At 36.4% G+C, this 27,111-nt stretch overlaps 2 protein-coding genes across 4 annotated transcripts; one reads left to right on the forward strand and one right to left on the reverse strand.

Moving 5' to 3' along the window:
* Positions 1–4,751: 4,751 nt before the first annotated feature.
* On the reverse strand, positions 4,752–24,700 carry LOC120492865 (SLAM family member 7). Its single transcript, XM_089121634.1, has 5 exons — positions 24,389–24,700; positions 9,067–9,390; positions 8,048–8,338; positions 5,922–6,041; positions 4,752–5,687 (listed from the first exon to the last, which is right to left on the reverse strand). Exons 1-4 carry the CDS (start codon positions 24,435–24,437, stop codon positions 5,941–5,943), a joined length of 765 nt encoding a protein of 254 aa, XP_088977760.1. The 5' UTR covers positions 24,438–24,700; the 3' UTR covers positions 4,752–5,687; positions 5,922–5,940.
* LOC120492923 (SLAM family member 5) lies at positions 15,245–21,581 on the forward strand. Of its 3 annotated transcripts, XM_039691257.2 has the most exons (6): positions 15,319–15,401; positions 15,534–15,692; positions 15,868–16,197; positions 20,260–20,538; positions 20,648–20,783; positions 20,876–21,581. In XM_039691257.2, the coding sequence occupies exons 3-6, from the start codon at positions 15,912–15,914 to the stop codon at positions 20,931–20,933; spliced, it is 759 nt and encodes a 252-aa protein (XP_039547191.2). In that variant the 5' UTR covers positions 15,319–15,401; positions 15,534–15,692; positions 15,868–15,911; the 3' UTR covers positions 20,934–21,581. The 3 variants fall into 3 exon arrangements, with proteins under 3 accessions (XP_039547190.2, XP_088977704.1, XP_039547191.2); XM_039691256.2 differs by lacking the exon at positions 15,534–15,692 and having other exon boundaries at positions 15,245–15,401; XM_089121578.1 differs by lacking the exon at positions 15,534–15,692 and having other exon boundaries at positions 15,245–15,401; positions 20,648–21,581.
* Positions 24,701–27,111: the final 2,411 nt, after the last annotated feature.

Raw genomic sequence — 27,111 nt, forward strand, 5'->3', positions numbered from 1 at the left:
TTAGATTTTGATTAATGAAATTTGGTTAAATTTTGTTAGAATTATGTCAAGACAATGTTTACATGTTTTGATGTAAAGATATAATAATGGCCGCAACTGAGCTTAAATATTATTTGAGTATTTTATATCTATTTGTCAACTGGCACTTCAAAATGTCATTCCCATCACAACATCAAAAAGTCTTATAATGCACAGAATGTATCAAGGAGATCATTTAAACTCATTTATCTTGCAAATATTTTTAACCTTTAACAATGCGTATAAAAAACAAAATGTTTCCACTCAGCGAATTACGGATATTTTCTTGTTCTTACCATAAAAACGTATTTTTCTGTGTTCGTCAAAGCACACTTTTGTTTAATTTCTGGAAAATTAATTTTAGATGTTTTTTCTTTGAATAGGTGAATGAGTATTTTATTAGGCTTTTCATGTAGCACCTCAGGATTGAACATAAAACATTTTTAAAGGTACATTTGCTGTAAATTAAGCAACGTGGCGGTAATGACATACTGTTCTGGTAATGACATAGTGTTTTGGTAATGACATAAATGAAAAGTGCACTGATACGTAAAGCAAATTTAAAGGCTTAAAATAATGACTTTTGGTGAGTGTTGTTAAAAGAAATCGCCCTGGTTGCGTATGCAACCCACCGTTCCCTGAAGGAGGGAACGGAGGACGTTGTCGACTGTTGACTGAATGGGGATCGCGCCAGGGAGCCTATGTTCTTCGAGTACTATTGAACGAGCCAATGTAATTGGCGTGCGTGATTTGCATCACAGACTCCAGTCACCGTAGGGACCGCAACGTATGGACCCAGCCTAACACAGGTTCCACACTGCTTATGAGTGGTAGGCCTAACACCGTCGAGCTGGTACTGTGTAGTGGAAAAATGCCTTAAAGTGTGAGATTACTTTAAGCTTTCCTGTTTCTTTTCTTCTTTTGTATCTTTCTTTTTCTCTGTAAACATACTGCTGATATTTTACAGGATCTCCCTTCAATTTTTTTCTATAATCTCTAGACCTTTCTGTTGATTTCTTGGAAGCCATTCTGGTTAAAAAAATAAGAAAAAATTGTTTTATGAAGTAAGACCTATCACTTAAGTTTCACTGTAAAACCACACTATTATGCTTCTTTAACTTAATTAATAAACACACAATATGATATAGATAGTGACACGGAACATGTCATTACCACCATCACTTGTCATTACCATCACAACAAGTTGTGTGTTGGTAATGACGTGTTGCGGTAATGATATTTTTAATTTTTTTCAGGAAAAAAAGATGCTAGGTCATGGTTTTGCTAACATTACTCAACAGCTAGTACAAAAAACTTTAAATACACATAAATCACGTGAATGTATATATAAATGTATCAAAATATTGCTGCTACAACATTTATGGTAATGACGCTGAATAAGTCTACTCCATGATCAGAAAGAATTCAAGATTAAATAACTTACTTTTTCAGACATCAAATTTCACTTTTCTTTCATGGCTGACATGTGCTCCACTTCTAGTCTTCATTTCCATGGTTACGGCATAAACAAGTCTCACCCTCAGAAATATTCTTGTTGTAATTATAGACTGTTGCGGTAATGACAGTATTGTTGTGGACAATACTAAATTGTTAAAAATATTCACAAATTGCACAGATATTAACCCGAATTATGCATCAAGTGCCTTTTAAAGTTACTGTTTAAACATATATTGTAATTGTTTAATGAACTGATTACATTTTATCACATTTTCAGAGCAGACAAGTTTTGAAGTCTGGGTTGGGGACAAGGCCTGAATAGCCAAATATTAGTGATGAAAATAATTTTAAAAATGGAAATCATACTGATTTTAGTGTATAACATTTTTTCGTGGTACAATAAATATAATTTTAAATAACTAAACTGTTTATTTCATAATATTGTATTTTTAACATGAATGTATAACCTGGGGACATAAAAGTTCCCCTAATTGAAGAATCACCCAAATATAAATGGCTCCTGCATCGAGGATGAGAAAATGACGACAGTTTTTTCCATTTGTGGGTTTGTTTTCCCTTTAATGTTTTCCTTCCTGATCAGAACAGACAAACCATCAGTTGGTCACTGAAGTTATCCCATATTTGGGCAAAGAGGACATTTGGAAACAACATCAGAACTTCTAAAGAGAGACTTTGAGGACATTTTCAAAAATTGTCAAAAATAAAGCCTTTGTTTCCCATCCAAAAAACAAAAAAACAAACCCATCAAAACAATTATTTTTTGTGGATCACTCCCAGCCCATGGCACAAACATGTTTTCTCAGCTGACACTCTTAACACTTCCAATCTCTTCTGGAGTGACAGAAATCTACAAATATATTGCCTCCACCTTAAAGGGGTCATATGCTATTTCAAAAATGTATCTTCTTTGTGTTTATCGATTGGAATGTAATATTTTGTTCTTATTTTTATTTTAATTATTAATTATCTTTCAAAAACCAGATCATCTAACTCCATAAATTAATATCTAAACACTTTTCAGCATCTGTAAATTGACAAAAACAAATCTGCCGTATAATCTTGGAAAATGGAAAAATTAATTATCTAATAATTATTTAAATTATTAATATTATCATGCATGTTTAATGTAAAAGCTAAACTTAACCAATTATTTGACATATTTTTGTATCCTAGACTGTTCTCTGATAGCCGACTCTTTAGTCATGATTGTTGTGTGTGAGAGAATTTAACAGATGGCTATTAACTTACTCTGCAGGATACCTGTATACTGAACACCAACAAATTGTTTCCTCAAAAACAGTTAAAAAATAACTATAGACAAAATGTTTGAAGTTCCACAGACCTAAAACCAGTATCCCACCACTACAGGAACGACTCATTTTTTTAATATTAACACAGTGGTGTCCTTATTTATCCAGCACTAAATGTTTAGTGTAACTTCCCCCAAAAGTAGTTTATCTCACATCTGCTAAAACAATGAATACAACAATATCTCTCTTTTTTTGCCTCGCCACTAGGGGTCGCTAACCTCTTACAATAACACAGGCGGTTTATGGTGCAGTGATTCACGCAATTATGGGACTGTCATGCTGGTGGTTTATGGATGAGTGGAAAAAAAAATCCCAGTCAGTTGTCCATGTCTATCGCATGTGTACAAGGGAAAACCAGGGATAACACGTATATTACATCATTGACAGACAAAAAGTGAACAGGGACGGGCACTTTTAAAAAATGTGAATTTTTCAAAATTGACAAATTCTTGGAAACATTTAGGATAGTGGAAGTACAAAATTAAACGAAATATATAACACTGTGGAAAGTGTTTTTTGAACATTTTGATACAAAATGCTTACATATTGTACCTTTAATTATACGCTAAAGTGCAGTTTAGCTATTTTGAGCTAGGCAGAGGAAAACAGCTTTGAGCATCATTCTTATTAACATGAAGAACCGGCACATTCAGTAGAAGCAGCTCAATTGGTCTATAATATTTACTTTCAGCACAATGGGAAGTTGCCTTTCACCAAAAGCTAGGTCAAGTGGGCACTTTTGCTCTGCCCAACAGAATGATAAAAGAAGATGCGGACTCAGAGTATCTCTCTCGTCCCTCCTTCAAAATTCCTTGGACAGCCTTTTTATTTAGTATACATTTCTCTCCTGTTTTTTTTAGGTTAGAGAGGAAGCTCAGGGAAGTTTGGGTTGTTGATTTGCATCTTTGTTTTTATGCAGGGTAGGTATAGCTCTATTTAACATTAGCCTCTGTTTTGTTTATAGTCCTGAAGTCTTATATCAAAAAACATTAACAAAAGACAGGTATAAGAATTAAATACTTTTACTTTTCCTAAAAGTTGTGAATATTTTCACTCTGAGCCTGAAGTGTGTTCTCCACGTTTTTTGGGGTTTTTTTTACGTCTCTACATTACATTTTTTATTATCATATTTTCGTTTCTTTTTGTTACCTCCCCTCCTGACCCCTAGACTGGGAGGAGAACGTAACAATCATAAATAAATAACGATCATTATTTTATCTCAAAAGAAAAAGTAGACTCTGAACTGGTAAAACGAGTCATTCACCTACTCGTCTCATAGAAGGTACACATGCCTTCTCACCAGAAAATGTTTTAAAAAGTGGGGGGAAAAACCTCAACAAATGTTTGTTTGCTTGTTTTTTTCCACTAACCTGTTATGTACTTACATCGAAAAATAAGTACAGTGTACTTTGTATAGATGTACTTTGTGGATTTTATATATATATATATATATATATATATATATATATATATATATATATATATATATATATATATATATATATATATATATACTGTATTAAAAACTGAGAATGGTCTGGTTTTAACCAAGCTACTAACTGAGACAACCCAGGATTGAGAGTGCTGGGACACATTCGCACGAAAATTTGGCATATCCAATCTACCTAACCCTCATGTCTTTGGACTGTGGGGGAAACCGGAACACAAGGAGGAAACCCACGCTGACACAAGGAGAACATGCAAACTCCACACAGAAAGAACACCGGGGCTCAAACTTTCTTCCTTTGAGGAGAACGTTCTACCCATTGAGCATTGCTTTAACCACAATGTCAACATGTTAACGACAAAGTTAATATATATATAATCTTTAATCAAATGCATAAGTTTATTCATGCTTATGCATTTGATTAAAGATGACTGTGTTCACATTGTCACCTACTATATCTGATGTTTATTTTGGCATTAACAGACAAACATAATCAGTGCAGAGAGAATGTTTAATAATGTTCGTACAGTAAATGCACAAGCCACTTTTGCAGGATACCAATCAAGTACATAAAACAACAAATCTGCCACTACACTCAAACAATTGGAATAAAGCCAAAACTCAAATCATCAGTGACATTAATAGACCTGAGCTGGGTTTTTCAGGTTAGACTGACTCCACATTCAGCAGCAACAATATCACATTTTGGCTGTAGTACCTGACTGAAGAGTTCCCTACTTACTGGATGCACATAGTAGCTAGAAACTTCTCTCTCTTGAACTGATATTTAACAATTTCTGGTATGGCAGCAATAGCTAAAGTAAAAATTAGTTATTTTAGTGATCTTGGCCTTAGTTCAGAACAGAAGTTTTGAAATTATTCAGTCAAAGGCCATCATTTAAAACTCATGAAAGATGCTTTTTGTCCCACAGGCAGTGTCGTTGTGGTTATAGCAGAGTTATAACTGAACAATGCCAACCAGCCAAACCCGTTATAACATTGATTCCTGAAATTCCTGTAACAGTCGGCAGAGGCAATTACCCACATTTACAATTTCACAATTACACTTGCAGAACTTTTTTCATGACGTGAAATAGCCCATACTGGGTTTAATGCAGAGGACATTTTTCTGAGAATTGGTTAGGAGTATGTCACTTAAAAATGCTTTAGTAGGGCCACAACTGCACTTAGTAAACACATTGTATATGTGTGATTTCCCCCAAAAATCCCTGACAAATTGGCATATCCTTTTATTGGTTGTGTCTTCTACAGGTCTGTCTTAATAAAATAAAATAAAAATTCAGTCATTCAGCAAACAGAGCCACAATCAGGTCATTTGTGGTTTTGAGCTTTGTTACTGACAACCTGAGCATGATTTGTCCAGTTATAAACTGATCCGCATCATACACCTTCAGATCCAGTCCATCAGCCTCCTGAAATGAAATATACTTTTAATGATTAAATTATCTGAATTCAAAAAAGAAAACAAGCAAGCACATTATTAACAATTATAAAGATTTTCTTTTTTTTAATTGTGTATGATGTGTGAGTGTTTCAAATAAAAAATAAAAACATTTATAATACTGAAATGGTGGTAACAGTATTTGGTGGCATTTCAGAGAACTACTTTTGCACAAATTCTTTTTTCTGTTGTACATAATACTTACCGTCTTGTTCTGCTTGTGTCTATTTCCTGCGGCGACAGACGAACCACATGACTAAACCTGCGATGAACAGCAGCAGCAACAACGATGATACAACACTGACTATTAGAGATTGGTTTGATTCTGCAATAAAACAAAGTCATTAACTTACTGTTAGAGAGTCTCAACAAAGATGAAAACAAAAGATCTGATGGGAAAATATCTTAACAAACAATTAACAGTTATTTTGATAATCAGTGAATCTGTACATTATTTATATGATTAATAACTAGATACAAATATTTTCTGTATTGAAAAAACATATTTCAAATCTTCCTCAATGATGTCCTCCAAATTAAAGATATATCCCAGCTAATAAATGTATGTTTTAAAAACATTGTGGTAACAGTGATTAATAATGTTTCTGAAACGTTTTATACATGTGATAAGAATGTTATTTAAAAGGTTATTGTAAGGCCTTCTAAATCGATCCAGTGGCGGTATTCGATTAGAGGTGAAGGTCTCACACGTGTTCTGTCTCTTTCCCATGGCAAAGGGATTTTTAATTAAATGCAATACATTTAATCTTAACTCGTTTCATCCGGACTCCATAAATGAAAAGGTTTTTCAAAGAGATCTGTGCATCATTAAATTTACGTTAATGTTTGACTATTCCTTTTAACTTGAATGAAAATTCACAGGCTGATCTGAAACACGAAAAATCCCTGAGCTCTCCGTTGCATTTCTTTATATGACCTCATTTGATATGTAAAACATGAGTTTACAGTGGAAAGTTACTGTGGTCGGCCCCCCTTAGACTTACTAGGGGTAGAAACTGACCATTTGCAAGGAACTGTGGAAATTAGCATTCATGATTTTACACCTTTTGGAAGGAGAGACCACATTCCTTTTAGTGCCAGTTATTCCGAAACTCTTAAAAACCTTATTATTACTGTTTGTTTTACTTCTTTGGGAATGAGACATTTGTACCAGTCACCCTGAGTGACTGACGGCTAAAGGTCTGGAATTCATTGCAGCTTTCTTTGGCCAAGACCCGCCCATAAGGCCGATTGACCGACATGTCAAACAACCAATTATAGTTCGTTTCGTTTAGCGTCGCGTTTCGGAGCATGGAAATGTCCCCACAACAACAGACCGGCGTGCAACAAGTCAGTCAGCATAGAAAATCAAAGATGGAGAAGAAAACAAGCAGTAAGTCATTTGATCTTCCATAATAGATAGGAGGGGACACACAACTAGTAAAATAAAATTTGATGTGCTGAGAATCCTTCTAAATGCTGACAAAGGCCGGCCAGGCTTGGAAAATAATACTCTTCCCAAATCCCGTAAATAAAAACGCGACACTGGAAATCCAATAAAATTCAACCAATCAGATGACAACTTCGACATTCCTGAAGTGTTTCCAGATAAGTGTACCATATGCATCAGACGTTTAGCCAACGTTCCGTAGGCGTGCGTGACGTCTGAGGCTGGGACTACCCTGAGACCTTTAAAATGATTAATCATTAATCATTCACATTAAAACCATATATATTCTTGTGTGAGTTTGGGTGATCTTTGCAAGAGTGGGGGATGCGTGTGTGTGTGTGTGTGAGAGAGTTAATTTGCCAAGGTCCTTTGTCTCATAGACCACAGGTCTATCTCTTCAACCAGTTTCCAGTTATGTAATATTAGTACAACATTCTCCTGCCTTATTTTTACTCACAAAAAATAGAACATTAAGATTTATCAAGTACAAAATGGGTGTTCCCGAAAATGTTGTTCACTCAACATCATGAGAACACATATCAACAAACATTAATAATGTTATAAGGAATTTTCTTAATATTCATCTTAACATTTGTAAAATATTAGGGATGCTATACAGTATGTGCTTTGGAAATATTTCAAGTTACTTTCTAAAACAAAAGAGCAACTTTTCATCTGTCTGATATATACACAAGTATCTGACGTTTAATAAAGACTCTCTTGCTGTCAGTATGCTTTAGTACACAATGAGAATGAGGCATAAACCAGCAGGACATTATTAACAGGATCATTTATGGACTCTAAGGGAACTTTCACACTGGCAGTTTAGTTCAAAACAGTGTGAAAAAAGTGCTAATGCTAATATCCTAATTATGACGTACCTTCACATGGCTGACAGAGTTGTGTGATGTCCAGATGTTTGGTCTGGTTTCTGACAGGATTGTTGATCACACAGCTGTAAGTGTTTTTATCCTGATATTCCACATCCAGAGGTAGAGAGAGACTGATGCTGAGATCAGACGCACTGATGCTGGACAATACACTCATTCCTTTATACCAGGAGAGAGTCACATGACTCGCATTCACAGCTGAACACACCAGTGAACAATACTGGCTTGATGATCCTGATGATGAAGAACAGTTGCTTGTGATGACAGGAGAAGGAAGATGATCTGGAAAGAAGTATACAAACAATAAAAGATGCTATTAAATTAATTTAAAAGCAGTGTTGGTTATTAAAACTTCAAGTCAAGTCAAGTTTATTTATTTGTCATAATACAAATATCAAAGACAATTTGTACATTAAAATGCATTTGGTTGAAGCTCAGGCATTAAACAGTAGTGCAATATATACTTATAATTCAATAGAATTTAGAGAGAAAAGAAGTAGATATTTACCGTGAATATATAAATATGCAAAACATGAATATGTATATGTTTGCTTTGTATATTAAATAATAAAATGTATAGTATGTGCAGTATTTTAAGACATTATATTTTTCACCCAGATTGTAGCCATAAAATAATTAGCGTATTATTTATTTACATTTTGTTTAAAAAGCATCAGCTGTATCACTTTTTACACTAAATGTAATCAAGGTGCTAATTGTTTCTATGTATACAAAAATTATCTACAGCAAAAAAATATATATATAAACACTTGTAAATAGCGTCTTCCTTCATTTGCACTCAAATTCAGAATGTGAACAGTAATAAAGACAGGCATGGTAAAATTTTAAATGTACGTTTCACTATAAACTGAATTATACAGTCAATTATTTAATTACAATGTCGATCAAAAGAAACGAAATGTCATTATGAATAATCAGGATATCGACAAGATGCCATGACATAAATATGATGAGGGTGTTCATAATCTATTAAAATATCTTCAACTCACCATAAATATGAACATTGAACTTCTTCTCAGTTGTCCCTGAGCTACTGATGATCTCTACTTTAAAAAGTCCAGCATGTGTCTTTGAGATGTTTTTGATGGTCAGAGATCCAGTTTGAATGTCTAAACAGTGTCTGTCTCCGAACCTCCCAATATTATAACAAGAGATGGTCTTTCCGTGGTTTTCAGCTATACGAGTGCCATTAAACATCCACAGTATCTGATCTCCTATCTGTACTTGAACATCAGTGTTTAGAGTGAGAGAATCTCCCTCAGTCACTGACACCGACGTCACTTCATCTGTACCAGCGCCAAACACACCTGAAACTGATTTAGAAAATAGTTGTAAGTCTTATGTTTAGGAAAAATAAATACATTTGCAAGATATTCAGTATACATTTGCTCATCAATTATTGGCTGAAGTTGGTAATTTTACATCAAGTTGAGTAAATGTATGAAATAAACAGGACAGTCAGGATTAAAAAAAATATGGATGAGAGAAAACGTTTTCCTTGACATCCACTCTTTCAAGAACCACCTCTTGCATTAAAAATGTACTGCCAATCTACTGTATATGACAGCTAACTCTGACACATCACTTTCTACAGTGCAGTTTGTTCAGTTTATTCTGTGATGCATTTAGTAAAACTCAACAATCACTTAGTCTCCGTTACGGTAAAACAGCAAGTACTATCAGCAATGTTAGGTATGTCTCGCCATGAAAAGAAGATGAAAAGACACAAAGTGACCTATATGTCAAACAAACAAATTCATTTGTCATTCTGTGATATGAGAGATCAACAGTGGATAAATATTAAATTACGTATGGGTTCACATCCTACAAATCATATTAATGTGAAGAATTCATATCTCTCTCTCTTTAGCAATGCCCTTGCTAAAATCAACACTTCTCAAAAAAAGAAAACATAAAAGATAAAGTAGGCTATGTCATGTCATGTGTACTTAAAATGTATCTCAAAAGTGTTATTAAATATGAAACACTGCATCACTCAAGCTGTTCACTAGGCTAAATAAGAATGCAATTGGGAAAAAAAACAACAGGGTTCAGAACAATAATAAATGACATAGAATCACTATAAACCTCCAATTCAAGCAAACAAACTACTTACCGAACAAGAGCGACAGAAATAAGTTACACAAATGATTCATTTCCATCTCATAAATTAGCCTAACGGAATAAACTGTCCGTGTGCAGTTCGCCGTTCAACAGTTAAGATTGTGTGAGACTGTTACTCTTTCATTCTGACATGATGAAGCTTGCAAAGCAGGTTTTCAAGTTAGCCGAAGAACGGAGACACGTGGGGAATGTGTGTAGGTAAGGGTGGGGCGGATATGTACAGAGTACTGGTGATCACTATTACAGCGTCGTTAGACATAGGCATTCCGAATCATGTATTAGCCTAAGGCGAGACAGGTGAATAGGGTAAAAAAAAATTAATAATAGATACAATCATAACACTTCCTCAGGTGATTACTTACACAAATAAAAAATGGATTATAAGTTTTTGAAATTTGTATGTTTAATTATGCAAATTAGGCATTTTCTTATTAATATGCACAATTTTGCATATTTTCGGTAGATCTGAGCATATGATAAAACCAGGTGCAAAATTATTTTTTCATTTTGTTTACACACAAGAAGAAAAAAAAAGGCTCAGGGGGATTTCAGGATATATGCTTTCATTACCTAGAAATCAATATATACTGTCCATACCCATGCCATATATATATATATATATATATATATATATATATATGTATTTTTAATTTTTTTTATTATGTCACATAAATCAGGCCAGGAATGATTTATTAACAAATCCCTCTGAATAAATCTTCAGAATACGTGTATAACCGGAAAGTTTGGTTTACAAGATGCAAATTGGGCTGAGATATTTCTGAATGGCAAAAAACTCATTTTGAGAAGGCAGTTTGGCAAGGCAGTTTTATTTATATAGCACGTTTCAGCAGTGGTGCAATTCAAGGTGCTTTACAAGGTACAAACATAAAAATACAAGAATAAAAGAATGGGATATACTAAGAAATATATTAAGAACATTAATATATATTAAGAATACACAACATTAAATAAATTGGTCTAAAAGAACTAAGCGTTGTTGCGAACTTACAATAATTTTATTCCAGATATGCGGCGCATAAAAACGGAACACTGCTTCCCCTTTTTAGTTCTAACTCTGGGGACAGCAAGCAGACCTGCCCCAGATGATCTAAGAGGTCTAGATGGTTCATAGCTTACAAGCAAGTCCGAAATATAACTAGGTCCTGAGCCATTTATTGATTTGTAAACCAGCAGGAGTACTATCAATTCTTTGTGGCACAGGAAGCCAGTGTAAGGATTTCAAAACCGGAGTAATGAGATCCATTCTCCTGGTCCCTGTGAGGACCCGAGCAGCAGCATTTTGAACTAGCTGCAACTGCCTGATAGATTTTTTTCGAGAGGCCTGTAAAAACACTATTACAATAGTCCAGTCTACTAAAAATAAAAGCATGGACAAGTTTTTCCAGGTCCTGTTGGCGCATCAAATCTTTTACCCTTGCTATATATTTTTAAGATGGTAATAGGCAGACCTTGTTACAGCCTTAAAGGGGTAGTTCACCCAAAAATGAAAATTAAGTCATTAATTACTCACCCCCATGCTGTACCAACCCCGTAAGACCTTCGTTCGTCTTCGGAACACAAATGAAGATATTTTTGATTAAATTTGAGAGCTGTATAACTACCACATTGGCTCCTAAAGGACTGCCTCTTGACGGCCCAGAAAGTCAATGAAGAAAATGTTTAAATATCCCAAGTGACTACCGTGGCTCAACTATATGTTTATCAAGCGACGCAAATACTTTTTGTGCGAAAAAACAAACAAAAATAACGAGTTTATTCGACTATTTCTTTTCTTCCTTGTAGGCCAGAACGAGACTTCCTTAGATTTCCACGACGCATGCGCGAGATTTGCGATCTGCTCACACCAGCTTACACTACTTCAGAGCCGCTCTGCACTACTTCAGATCGCAATTCTCGCGCATGCGTCGTGGAAATCTAAGGAAGTCTCGTTCTGGCCTACAAGGAAGAAAAGAAATAGTCGAATAAACTCGTTATTTTTGTTTGTTTTTTCGCACAAAAAGTATTCGCGTCGCTTGATAAACTTATAGTTGAGCCACGGTAGTCACTTGGGATATTTAAACATTTTCTTCATTGACTTTCTGGGCCGTCAAGAGGCAGTCCCTTAGGAGCCAATGTGGTAGTTATACAGCTCTCAGATTTAATCAAAAATATCTTCATTTGTGTTCCAAAGACGAACGAAGGTCTTACGGGGTTGGTACAGCATGGGGGTGAGTAATTAATGACTTAATTTTCATTTTTGGGTGAACTAACCCTTTAACGTGATTGTTAAAATTCAAGTCTGGATCCGTAATTACGCCAAGATTTCTGGCTTTGTCAGTAGTTTAGTACAGTGAACTCACTGTCATGTTCAAAAAAAAAAAAAAAACAATTTGAAATGATTTGAGCTTTGTGACATTATCCTGCTGGAAGTAGCCATCAGAGGATGGGTACATGCCATGGTGGCCATAAAGGGATGGACATGATCAGAAACAATGCTCAGGTAGGCTGTTGCATTTAAACGATGCCCAATTGGCACTAAGGGGCCTAAAGTGTGCCAAGAAAACATCCCCCACACCATTACACCACCACCACCAGCCTGCACAGTGGGAACAAGGCATGATGGATCCATGTTCTCATTCTGTTTACGCCAAATTCTGACTCTACCATCTGAATGTCTCAACAGAAATCAAGACTCATCAGACCAGGCAACATTTATGCTCATTTGGAAAATCCCAGTAATTGAGCAGATCGTGAAATACTCAGACTGGCCCGTCTGGCACCAACAACCGTGGCACACTCAAAATTGCTTAAATCACCTTTCTTTCCCATTCTGACATTCAGTTTGGAGTCTTGACCAGGACTACACCCTTAGGCTATGTTTACACAGAAACGATTCTGATGAGAAAACGCAAAAAGTGGCATTGCATCATCACTTTTTATTCTGCGTTTAGACAAGCGTTATGGGTGGGAAATCCGCGTGCAAATGGTGACGCAAAAGTCTGTGAAATTCAATGTAGTATGCACTTCAGGCGGCTAGGAGTGCATACTGCAACAACACCAAGTCCACGCGCCTGCGTACAACTTTCATAGTCAAGCAGACTTTTGCGTTTTTACCGTTTACACGGGAACACGACGGTGGAGCGTTTTGAAGATTTCCACTCTGGAGGGTGGTTTCACTTTTTTGCGTTTTTAAGCCTAAAAAAAACGCCGTCGCCGTGTAAACGAAAGGCACATCCGATAAAATATTTTTATGTTTTCACCCGCGAGCGTTCTCGTGTAAACAGGGCCTTAAATGCATTGAAGCAACTGCCATCTGATTGGTTGATTAGATAATTGCATTAATGAGAAATTGAACAGGTTTTCCTAAAAATCCTTTAGGTGAGTGTATATAAAGTACATGGGACCTTACTATTACGCCTGCTAACCCATTTTGCCATAATCAGAGCAGTTTGAAGGAATTTGGGGGCCCCAAGCAAAATGGACATCACGATCAACCGACCAGAGAAGAGGACTTTATTCATATATTATATCTACATATATACGTGTATATATGAAGAGTTCAGATGCAAAAGCCTCTAAATGCCATTTGAAATTTTCTTCTTTAATGATGATTTTTATCAAATTTGTATATTTAAGTTCAGTAATTTCACTTAAATAACAATTAATAGGTAATCTTCATTGCCATTTAAGTGAAATCACTGAACTTAAATATACAAGCTTGATAAAAATGATCATTGTAGAAGAAAATTTCAAATGGCACTTAGAGGCTTTTGCATCTGAACTCTTCATATATATATATATATATATATATATATATATATATATATATATTGCAGTGTTTCTTAAGCAAAACAATCCAAAACAAATGAAATAACAGTTCAACGTGTAGCCTTCGTCTATCCCTCACAGCTTCACTTTCATTCGATGGAACCAAACCTTGATTGATCTGAGAATCTGAGGGATGCTGATAAACCGTCAACGAACAGAGGTAAAGCTGAGATTGGCTGAGAGTTGATTGGCTGATGTTTTGCTTCTCTTATGTTAGTCGGGTTAATTATCTGAAAGTGATGCTCTCGAACTTTGTTCATAAAACATCATGGCCATATTATCTGAAGCTAGAAATAAGAACACAACAGAACACAACGCTCAAAAACAGCCATTTATACACCTGCTATTAATCTGCTATCAAACTACTCTCAGGTGCTCGATATGATTCATTGAAGGGACATCTCTGATTTAACCTCCATTTATCATTCTTTTACTACATGTTTTTAAAATGTAAATAAGTAAACAAAACACCAAATCATATACAATGAAGGTCATATTCAGTGACACTGAGCTCAACACACCCACGCACCACTGAACAAAAAATTAGGAGGAAGTGGTGACAGCCTGAACAAAAGCAACAGACAAATAGGGCAAATGCCTTTTTGTTTGGGCGTGATGGAATATCTAAACATGGTCATTAATATTTAAACGCAGTACCATGCTAAATATTAGAGAATGTTAAAATACTGTTATTTCTTCGTACTACTGAGCACTTCAGCATTATCACAATGTGCATTCATGTTTAGAATTCATGTGTATTCAAACCAGATGTGGATATTTTAAATCTAAATGAATTATGAGACATTTTCATATTTGATTGTCGTTACGATGACAATGAGAGAGCTATTAAAAAAACTGATGGAAAATGTGCCTGTTGTCTGTGGCAGAACTCTTTAACCACAGTGGTGGGTGATGCTGTTTCTTCTCTCACGCACACATAAGCCCTCAATGACCACTTTTATTTAGAGCCTGATAAACAAGTGCAACATATTACTTTCATTTAAAATATAGTCATGCTAAAATTAAAATTGAAAGCATATTAAACTATCAACAGCAGCATATATTGTTGATATAAAATATTTGTAATCAACACAGAAGGATTTCTACCTTTGTCAATAACTTGTATCCTTTTTTAATCCTTGTTGTTTTTGAAATGTGCTCAAAGTAATAAACTGCCTTTGCGTTTTAGTGTGTCAGAGGTTGCAGAAGTAAAACACCTACTGTGGTCTGAGTCTGATCTCACGTGATTTCAGAAACATTGCAGCAGTGAAGTGACGGTTGCATTCATTGAGCGAGAGCCACCAAACTACGGAAATGTAACAGTCAAAAATGTGCATGTGGATATTCATCTTGTTTTTGATCCCTGCTCAGGGTGAGATTTTACCATCATATTTAATCTAATTATACTATTACCATACTTACTATTAAATGGATTTTGTTTTAATTGATGAGATTGATTAACAGAAAATCTAAAACCTCTTTGTGTCCGATCTATTTGGTGCAGATTATTGCAAAATGTCTAAGCCATAGTAGTGTACACTACACTGATGATGATGTAAATTGAAAAATGTCGGCTTTGCATTTGGCTTCTCAATTACATTTCTTCTAATCTTCTATTATGGGTGCGATCTCCTTTCCTTGTTGAGCTTTGATTAACCTAAAGGTATGATCATTATAATAATTTTTATATAAGAGTGAAAGCATTTCCTGTTGAATTGTTTGTGGGTCATTTTTAAACAGAAAGCTACTGCTTTTTTTTAAGCTTGCAGTTCCTCAAAGCTATGTTTGTTTAAGTTATTCTATTTATGAATGTTATGTACAGTATCTGTATGTTTCAGATGCGTTTGGGGCAAGTTCAGACGCAGACAATACAATATCAGTGATGGAGGGAGATTCTGTCTCTCTACACATCAGTGTTTCTGCAATTGAGAGAGATGAGCAGATACTCTGGAGGTTTGGACCTGAAAACTCTCGTATTGCTGAAATCTACAAGCAGAAGATCCCAACATATGACAGTAATGAGCTATTCAAAGACAGACTGGAGATGAATAATCAAACTGGGTCTCTTACCATCAAAAACATCAGAATAAAACACTCTGGACTTTACAGAGTAACCCTCATCAGTAATAGAGGGATTTCAGACAAGAGGTTCAGAGTAACTGTTTATGGTGAGTACATTCATCTGACCATCATCTGTGAGGTCTCATAGGAGTTTCAGTGTTTTATCAACATTGCAAAGGCAATGTTGAGGTGTGTTCTGCACCGTTGTTGACTCTAGTCAGATTCTGTCTGTCAGGGTTGTTTAGGCAAATTTGCTATGTGCAATCAGCGTCGAGCCATTGGTGAGAGATAGAACGCTGATTGACTGTTCTGTTTAGCGAACAAATCATTAAATAATAGTAAAACAGACAGCAATGAAGTGGAAACGGTACAGACAGAAGGCTGTTCTAATTCACATAATCTTACACGACTGTTCCTGGGCGAAAATTGAAAAATTAGGCTAAAGCCCCATTCACACTGCCGCAGTATTTCGTACAGTAATGGACAAATTCGCTTCTAATTTGCATAAAGTAAACAAATTCCTGAACTTTTGTCACATGTCTCACGTCGCTTGACATGCCCACGTTCTGTCGACAAAGGTCTCCAGCCAGAAATGAATTGGATCATGGTGGTGTGATGTTGGTGGTGTGAACAGGGCTTAACATAAGGGGAGTGGAATAAAGAAAGTCATCGGCAGGATTGATATTTAATGCAGTAAGTAGGCTATGGGCTAGAATTAAAGTACCAACTTCGGTGCCAAGGCGGTACTGATATGTTAAAATTGTGGTGCTTTGAGCGCATATCGTGAATCGTAAAAGCGAAATCGTAAAAACCTCTGATTGGCCATTGTGTTAAAAAAAGCATGTTAAAAAAGGGAGTGGGTGTAATGGATCGGTGAAGAGCTTCATTGATGTATATTTACAACATATTTTTGATGCGAGGATCAGTGTAGCCAATTTCTGATAAGCACATGAGTACAATGGGCAATCAGAGGTGTTTACGATCAATAGCTGACAAAGTGTCACATTTTTTAAAATTCCTTACCGACTGGTATCGAAGTCGGTACTTTTTGACTCTAGTATGCGCTGCTTTATAGTGTGTTGCCCTGTCCCAATATCCGCACTAGCGCCCTTGTGCCCCTCAAAGCACGTTCTTGCTAAGGGGTGTCCCGATCCTCTAATAGTGTTCTACAGGGGTGATAATAAGGGCACTTACAGGAGTAGTTCACTTTTAAAAATTCGCATTGTAGTATGTAGTACATGACATGTAGTATTGTGACGTTTCGAACAGCTAACCAATGGGGGAGAACGGGTGCTATGGTGCTGTTCGGGAGCGGAAACTCCGAAGATAAAGAAAGCCGGTGTGGTGAAGAGTTTTTCAAGGCCGCGAAATAAAAAAATATTAGTGTTATTGAGTCACGAAATGTAGTTTAAAGAGTTTTTCAGTCGAGAATATAATTGTTTAAAGCTCAAATATGTGGTTTATTTACTACTTAAAAATTTGATCTGACGTTTTTGGAGTTCCAGGTGATCACCGGGCCGCTCATTTACCCGCCTGGAACAGCCTTGCCTCGGCTAGTCATTCTGACGTTTCCCGCGGACTCTGTGTCTAGTGGTTAAACATGAGCTATAAATCGGCTTGTATATACAGTATCTAATGGGCGATCTTTGGTCTCATTAATCTATGATTTGTTCACTGGCAAATCGTTTTGGCTGAGGGAAAAGTGAAGTTTCATAACTATTTAGGCTATTTAACTGTAATGTTGTAACGTTAGCCTGTTGACTTATATTCGAAAATAGAATTTCATGAAAAAATTCAGTTGTAACTGAGAGTAGGAAAGGGAAGCTTCATTCGCAGCCCATTTCTAAAGGGCCGTCACCAACGGGCGTTGTTCAAACGTAAAACCAATCAGGGCAATCATCATTGTATAAATCCCGCCTCAACGTTTTTTAATATCTCAAATTTGCCAGAAGTTCATCTGGGTTTTCCCAGGCTAGACTGACTAGATAAAACGACCAAGACTTGCTTAGATTAAAATTTTTACGATTCCTATAATTTCTTTTTTTTTTGCTTTTTGTTTAACAAACACAAAAACAACATAAGTAGCCTGACACACAACAAAGATAAACGGATTAAGTGTACATAAAATAACAAGGCACTCTATGAACAAAATGAAGAAAAAATAGAGCTTCTGGAGGCATACTATATAATCAGAATATCACAAATGCATTAATGCTGTCCAAATATACAGTAGTGTCAAAGATCAGCACATTTATTCAAACACTATCCGAGACATCAATGTAAGCAGCTAAACAAGATATTTTAACACTAAAATTCTCAAATCATTATTAAAACTGAAAAACAACAACAAAAAACAATGTGAATCCCATCCATGTGACTTCTATTTTATTTAAGGATTTTTAGGCTAGAAAAAATTGCCATCTCTCCCTCAGGCATTGTAATATAAAAGCCCTTACAGCAGTTTTAATCTTTTTTTTTCTTCTTTTTTTTTCTCTCTGCCACAGTAGCCTAATAACTATTTTTGGTACAAGTGTAAAAATATTAAAAGAGAGAGATAAAAACAAACTTCACTAGGTGTTGAAAACTGTGGAAATGGGTCATCTCAGTTTGTGAAGTGTCCATTAGAGTCAGTTGAGACTTCATCATTCAAGAAAATGGTGGATATTTTGGAGTGAATGACTCACTCATAAAGTCACTCGTCACACCCACCCCCACCGTCAGAACATTGTTGCCTGGAGAACAAAAACTGATGGAAATTGCCTGCCAATAAGTAACTACAGTGCACTTATGACCTACTTGAACAAGAAACAAGAAGTGAAAAGTCCCACTGCCACTCAAATATTAGTATTTGGAACCAACTAACTGACTAAGTCTAAATTGAGGTTCAACGCAACCCAAAAATCTGTGCTGACCACAATATGCACAGCTCTATAAAAAAATTACACCACGACAATTCAGACACCTATCAATTCCTTTAAATCCCAGAAGTATTTACACTGCACTTGATTAGTTATTAAACTCTATTCCTTCATTTAATAAACTACTGCTTCAATGATCAAGAAAATAAACAAACATCTCTTATTAATGAAATTACATTTATTGAGAGCTTTCCAAAGGTGTAATTACACAGAGTGCAAACATTGCCGACTTCTTTGAGTAAACTGCATTCTATAAGTCATTTAATCTTTATATAGGGAGCATTAGAGGCTGAGGTGAGAGTGCTAATGTAATGTAGTATAATGATGTCGTATCTAATATTCTCTAGGGGTGCTTATCGTTGGCTAAATAGCCATCCTTCAGCCTGTGACCCAGAAAGAGATAATGTCACCATCATGAAGAGGGTATCAACTCTCTAATAGCTTGTTTTCACGTGATGTCACGCCACTGCGTTGCCATGGCGCGAAATGCAGATGGAGGGCAGGAAGTTATTTCTATATTTAGGAAGCACTATAACACACTCAAAATGCCTGTGTTTTGCGTCATTTATGGTTGCTCAAATCGATCAAACCATGAGGAGTTTTTATCGTGTGCCAAAAGTTGTTCATAAGGGGAGAAAATACAAGAAATTGACAGAAAAACACCGGGAAAAATGCCTTGCAAACCTACGTCTGCGGTCGGGAGGAGCCGAATGGGAAATGCCTGTGTGTGTGCGCAGTGATCACTTCGTTTAAATGTGAGTTAATACATTATTTGTTGATTATTCAGGTGTTTAAATACACTTATGTGGCTGTTCGTGTAACGTACCAGTTTCCGAAACTTTGTAAAGTCAAAGTATGTCTGTAAGACGAGTTAGTTGCTGATATCTACAGCCTCGATGGCAGGCAAATCTCTCAATTCAGTCCTCTTCATAACGTAAGGATCACGTCCAACATATGTTTCCATTTTCTGTTGATATATTTCTCTTGTAATAGCGTCTAAAGTAGTACATTACGTATTTTCCTCCATCTCGTCCATTGCGCTCTTCGCTCCTTGCCCTCCATCTGCATTCCGCGCGTCAACACAATCATGTGACTGCAAACCACCTATTGTGCTGCAAAATGCTGAGGACACGTAGCTTTATACCATATGAATAAGTCTTATCTGAAGGACAGCAACTCTGAGAACACGGATTTAATCTGTATTATACAAAACACTTCTGCGAACTATGTTTCTTCTGTGTTGTTTTCCAGCTCATCTGCCTATTCCCAACATCACCAGAGACAATTCATCATCAGAGTTCAGTTGTTCACTGGTGTGTTCAGTGTTGAATGTGAGTGATGTGACTCTTTCCTGGTATAAAGGAATGAGTGTATTATCCAACATCAGTGTGTCTGATCTCAGCGTCCGTCTCTCTCTACCTCTGGATGTGGAATATCAGGATAAAAACACTTACAGCTGTGTGATCAACAATCCTGTCAGAAACCAGACCACACATCTGGACATTAGTCAACTCTGTCAGCAATATGCAGGTAAGACAGCAGTGATGCTACTATTAAATTACTGAGCTAATCTGTGGTTAGCCAGAGAGTAAAAGCTTGTTGAAATGGAAAGCTCAGTCTTGTTTTTTTCTTCCCTCAGACTCTGAACAGTGTTGTGGTTTTACTGAAGCTGTGATCCGATTGGTCATCTCTGCTGTGGTGGGCGCGGCTACTGTTGCTCTATTAGTTGACCACTTCAGAGCCAATAGTGTTGGACATAAACAGGAAGTAGAAAGGTCTCCATCAGTCCCTTAATGACTTTTTAATGTATGAAGTTGTTTGAATATGATGTATGCATTTTGGCTGTTAAATAATTTGTGCTACATAGGGTGGCCATACGTCCGGATTTTAAACCACGTCTGGCGAAGCCGCAAGCCGGACTCTAAGTTGTCCTCCTTTTGGAGTTGCGCTAAATCCGCCTAAAAAAAACCTGCTCTATAATCTTTATTGGGACGCAGCAGCATAGCATCTAATGCCGTAAGATCTCTGGTCAAACAAATGATAAGCTGAAAGGAGCGTCAAATAAATATCTGATATATCATTGGTTAAAAATGTAAACAAGCCTCCATGTGCTGGCTACGTCATATCATAACATTAACATGCCGAAACGTCTGATCTCATTTAATCCGGGATGGACAAAAGAGCACAAGTGCTGTTGTAGCCTGAGCTGCTGCAGAGGCTGAACTTCTTGTTTAAGAACTGAAATGTGCATTATTTTATTTTTTTCGCATTCATTATTAGTTTATTTATGCATTTCTTTTATTTCCAGAAGTCCAGAAATGTTATGTTTTCAAGCCCTGTGTGCACTTTGCAAGATGTCGTTTATCTCAGTGGTCAGTTTTTGAAACAGCCACCACAATGTCTTGAATAAAAACAAATAGTGTGAACAAACACTTTTTTGCCTCTTCTGTAGATAGGTCTATAAAAACAAATAGTGCGAACAAACACTTTTTTGCTTCTTCTTAACATAGGTCTATAAAAACAAATAGTGAGAACAAACACTTTTTTGCCTCTTCTGTACATAGGTAGGTCTACATCAAGTTATATCGTAGATCAAATTGTCTGGCAATGAATGGAGTAGGCTATTTCAGAATCACTTTATCATGAAACATTTTGTATGATGGACAAAGTTGTAGCTATTGTAGTTGTGTAGTTGTTATGGAAAAGGCCACTCTATGACACATACACATCTGGTGGCCATGTAGTATTTAGTCAAATCTCGAATCATGAGTTCAATTCAGATTGGATTTCTGCAACTTATGGGTAAAGCCTTTTGTTTTTAAATCAGAAAACAAAGTTGGTTACAGAGTGCCATCAAATGAAGTAAACTATGTTATAGTTGACTATGACTAATAACGTTAGTTATGTCTGTAAAAAATAAATACATTAATTAATTAATTAAAAAACGGAACAAAAAATATAACATTTTGATTAATTATTAGTTTTGGCTAGTCCAAGGCTAGTCCAATAGCTTGTACTTTAACTGGAGACTGGCTCTATTAACTGTCATGTTTACACATTTATTGGCATGTTGTCTAATTTTTAATTTAAGTAATCATTATAAACTAGGTAACATTTAAAAGTCTGACATCTTAAAATTAATTATCTGAAATTTTTCAATAAGACAATGTTACCATGACAACTGCACTTTAAGTCCTCCCAGTTCCTTGTTGCAATTTGCACCTTCAAACCAAATCCTAAATTTGACAGCATTATATAAAAATAATAATAATAATATTTGGAAATATACAACGTTCCGGGTTCCATATTTGTCCACTGATAGAAGTGATACTGTGACTAGAAATGTATTCATTTATGAATTCATTCGTCAAAGAAAATGCCATGGACTGTGGGTGTCACCTGGTGGCCTTTTGTGGTATTTGTGGTCTTTTTCAAATCTGCTGTGTGTGTTTGCTAATAAATGCGTTTGTTAATAAATGCCCCCATTTGTGTAATTTCTACAGAATAGGTTACTTTAGGTAAAATAATATATTTTACAGTAGTACCTTTACCATTTTATACAAAATACGTAGACATTTTTTAGCAAATGATTCTACTGGCCAGTAGTAATGTAAGATGCAAAAAGATCCTAGCTGAAACCCCACAACCACTAATACAAAACAAACTGACAGTCAACGCAAACACTCGTCGTCTCCGACCATAACAGGTGTTGTGTCGATAACTCTCTGCCAAATTATTCGCAGCCGCTACGTGCTTACCCAGCCTCACACATCTCCTAACTGCTCACCCGGCTCAAGGGTAGTAATAACCTGGGTCAGATTCGAAATGGGCACAAGCACAACACTGGCCATTGCGTTCAATAGATTAACAGACATTGACTTGATGGCTCAAGTCAGCGGTGATGCTCCAACACAACAATCAGGGCTCTCAAGTTTTGAAGACAGGCAAGAGTGACATTCACTGCCTGGGGGTGTCCAGGGTAATAATAAATACTGCAGGGTAATAATAATGTACCAGGGTAATAATAAATACTGGATTTGGATCCACCTTTGTGTCTCAGAACAGCTTTGTTCCACAACTGTGTGCACATTGATCAATGTTTATTATGCGTGTAATGATGCCCTCATGTCACGATTCGATACACATCACGATACTGAACTCACAATACGATATTAATGCGATACTTCAAGACATGATGAAAGGTTAACAAAAAATAACTGTTCATTAAAATGCTAAATTTGATGTTACATTGTGTGTGTGTGGGGGGGGGGGGTGTTGGAATGGGGGTGTTTCATCAATAATAATATTATTATTAGTGTTTTTGTTGTTATTAATTGCAGTAAGTGTTTGACACATGGCACTGACAATTCAACCAAATACAAAATATTTATTCAATTTCAGAGAGAGAGAGAGAGAGAGAGAGAGAGAGAGAGAGAGAGAGAGAGAGAGAGAGAGAGAGAGAGAGAGAGAGAGAGAGAGAGAGAGAGAGAGAGAGAGAGAGAGAGAACTCCTTTATCATTTGTGGTGTTGGCTCCAATTTAAAACAATTCGCATGAAGCCCAGCCATTTTAGAGGGCTTTCCTCTCAGGGTGAATAAGAGGATGCTTGTTTGCTTTTTACCTGACATCTTTGAGAGACAGATGCAATGATTAATGCATCCATGGCCAGGATAATTATAAAATATGATTCTCTAACAGCAGTCAAGTTGTCATTGTTTGTGTCAAACAATTTGTAAATTTGTTGTAACATTAAAACAGGAGATCATGACTTACTCTGCTCAAAGTGATCCTCTCTGAGCACCAGTCGTTTCCTGCGGGTGAACGAAACTTTTGGAAGAGAATCTCTTCAAGAGAGAGCTTTTTTATTGGTTGTTGCGTTAAATCTTACCCAGATACAATAGTGCTATTTTCTGATTGGCTAGCCTTTGTGTACCGCTTCCTTTTTTTGATTGGCTGAGAAGTGACAGGCTCGAGACGAGAGCAGGGGAGACGCGCGCGGCCCGTTCAACAGTGAGAGTGGCGCGGCGGCATATTAAATATATTATAAATAGTTTTTCTGCGTGAGAAATACAATGTGTGGCGGGAGTGACAAAAGACCGAAATGAGTGACTGTCACGCTCAATGCGTGACGCTTGAGAGCCCTGCAATAATTCTCTCGTCAGCACTCGCACACTCACCGTTTCACGACAATAAAACAAACAAATTCCATCAGATGTAGGCTATCACTAATCTATCACGCACTCTAAGTATAGACCGATCAGTGTATCATTCATCTTAGTTCAATCAAAACTGTCACGTTTTAATGCGTACGAAGACCCAAACTTTTCGTAAAGCAAATCGGTCACATATCTATGTTCATATGGGAAAAACAATATTCTTACCTTTTACAATCAACAACAATCCACTCAAAACAAATACCCCGCCAAGCATAGTGAAATCCAGATATTTCTCAGCCTGAACTTGGTTAATAGCGATGTGTCGTTCATGAACGAAACTTTAAAATGACATGACTCAAGAGATGTGTCCGCGGCGCATGCGCATTGCGCAACACATGTGTTGAAAATATTCACAGTGAATCTTTTCTGGAAACAGAAATGATTAGTTAATCCCTTAGTCTTTTGGATCCGACTCGAGTCTTTCGTTCTTCCTGTCAGTCCTAGAATAGAGGCTATGCTGTCAGTAGCCTACTAGTCTCGCGTAGCCAGACCTTCAGACTTTAGCCAACGTTCCGTGGACGGTGGGCGTGACGTCTGAGGCTGAGACAGGTTTGAGTCCTTCGTTCTTTTGTCACCGTAGCCTATTGAATAGACTAGCCAACTAATTCACAAACTTTTTACAAACAAGCGCGTATAGTTAATGTAAATTATAGTATAATAGTAGTTAATTAATGTATAATATTTAATAAAACACTCCACAGATGCACAAGAAACATTTAGAAAAGAGACGGACAGGGACAATTATAAGATGGAACTTTTATTTTTCAGATAGGCTAATGTTTTGCACATATTTTGTATTTTAACTCCTAAATATACAACTATATACATTCAGACGCAGTCAATAATACAAATCTAATGTTGTATTTGATGCGAGATACCAGCCCTTACAAAAATAACCTACAAGAATCCTGCAGGAATATTATGCAAATATCCTACAGGATTTTCCTGAAGGAATACCTGCAGGAAATTTATGAAGGAAAACATGCAGGAATTATATCCCTGCAGGGTTTTAAAATATAATTTTCAAACTACCTGTAGGACTGTTGTGCAGGATATAGGCTATAGCCTATTTATGCAATTATGCAGGACTTTGCAAGTTGTCTTCTGTTGGATTCATGCAGGGGAAATAACTTCATTTTATTATTTATTTTATTTATTGAAACTATCAGAGCAGAGAGAAGCAGAGTCCAATTCACGTGCATGCAGTCAAATGTTGCTCTGTCAGTTAAATGAAGCATCTGCACTGTTTTCCTGAAAAAAGGGGGGGGGGGGTGGCATGAGCGTGTGTGTGTGTATGATAAATAATTACATTACTTGTAACTTGCGCTCATCATTCAACTTCTCTCTTAGTGCTGCCCTGATGAACTTTTTTGGAACATTATTAATTTTTTTCTGTACTATGTCTATAAATTCAATTCTACTTAATATATGTGATAACATGATTACAATTTTGCACTGTAACTGCAACATCATGTTTGTATAAAGAAAAAAAAAAGGACATTTTACTTATGATCCTGGTCAAAAGCTGGATTTGCTATATAGTGTCTTTGTTAGCATTGCCAGCTCTTCCAGACAGCCCATGTGAACGTGTCTCTCCCAAACACTGCCACCGCCAGACCTTTCACCATGACAGAACATGATTTGCCACCCCGTCCACAACTTGTCAGGACATTTGTACTAATTCCTAGCCCATATGTCTGTCAAGAAAAAAAAGTGAGGGACACTATATCTAAATGGATGTAACGTTACTGTGCAAAAGTGTGAGGCTTGTTAGATTCTTCAAAAAGGTGATATATTTTGCTTTAGTGTGCCAGCTTTTATAGACAACTTGGTAATCATACCACTTCTACGACTTCTGCACAACACTATACGTGAATATAGGCTATATAAACAAACAAATTGTATTCACCTTTTCAGGCAGATTCTTCTGGCTTGAACTATTTTGTGGTTGTTTATTAACAGCTTACTGTAAGAGTGTCCGAGAACTCCCCTGATGCTCATGTGAGAATAGTTCTTTTTCAAAGTTAATCTTCTTTAGAATTGTGCTTCTTTATTGTCATAAGCTTGGCAATTATTTGTTCCTTTTTCAGCCAGTAAATATAAAAATTTGAAAAGTATAGTAAATGCATACAACTAGTGGTCCAAGTAGCTGTATGTCTCACAGGGAAACGTTTCTACTAATGATGAGAATGAGGTCGTCAGCGATGCTGATGGGAACTTTTCAGATTCTGATGTAAGAAGATTTTTTGATTTTTCTTCTTATCCACTGTTTTTTGCATACATCTGTAAATATCTGTGTTCATATCTTTTGTTTTAATGTGTAATAAATGCACAATTTCTGACAGGAAAGCTTTTCTGCTGATGACGAGGATAGTTAATTTTTGGAACTTGTTGATAGTTTAAAATTGTGAAGTATGAACTATGATATTAAAGGGATAGTTCACTTTGAAATAAATTTTTGGTATGTTTTAGCTTACCTCAAGGGCATCCAAGATGTAGGTGTCTTTGTTTCCGCAGTTTCAATTTTGATATTTTTCGGTCAAACCGTTCTTGTCTGTCAGTTATAATGGAGGTCTATGGTCACCACCTCAAAGAGCATGCACAGAGAAGTCCAAATTAAACATGATTTAATGACTCGTAAATGTAAGTACACACTGATGGCCTTAGACACGAAACGAGCGGTTTGTTTGTGTGAGAAAATGAACAGTATTTATATTGTTTTTTACCCCATCAGCCACGTCCAACTGATCTGAAGGCACGGGCGCTTCGGTCTGCACATGCGCCGGAAGTGATCTCTCTTGCGCGTGTACGTCACTCATTGTTTACGCGGAGATTTCGGAAGTTTTACCTTTCACTAAACATATTTAGATATATCGAAATCGTCTTCC

The sequence above is a fragment of the Pimephales promelas genome, chromosome 2 (assembly GCF_988280905.1).
Source record: "Pimephales promelas chromosome 2, fPimPro1.hap1.1, whole genome shotgun sequence".
In the NCBI taxonomy this organism is placed as follows: domain Eukaryota; kingdom Metazoa; phylum Chordata; class Actinopteri; order Cypriniformes; family Leuciscidae; genus Pimephales; species Pimephales promelas.

Coding starts and splice junctions, on each gene's coding strand:
- LOC120492923 (XM_039691256.2), top strand. CDS start 15,359: ATGTGCATGTGGATATTCATCTTGTTTTTGATCCCTGCTCAGG. Junction 20,539..20,647: donor ACTCTGTCAGCAATATGCAG/GTAAGACAGCAG, acceptor TTCTTCCCTCAG/ACTCTGAACAGTGTTGTGGT. Junction 20,784..20,875: donor CATAAACAGGAAGTAGAAAG/GTCTCCATCAGT, acceptor TGTGCTACATAG/GGTGGCCATACGTCCGGATT.
- LOC120492865 (XM_089121634.1), bottom strand. CDS start 24,437: ATGCTTGGCGGGGTATTTGTTTTGAGTGGATTGTTGTTGATTGTAAAA. Junction 9,391..24,388: donor ATTGTTGTTGATTGTAAAAG/GTAAGAATATTG, acceptor TTTCTAAATCAG/TTTCAGGTGTGTTTGGCGCT. Junction 8,339..9,066: donor GTTCAATGTTCATATTTATG/GTGAGTTGAAGA, acceptor ACTTCTTTCCAG/ATCATCTTCCTTCTCCTGTC.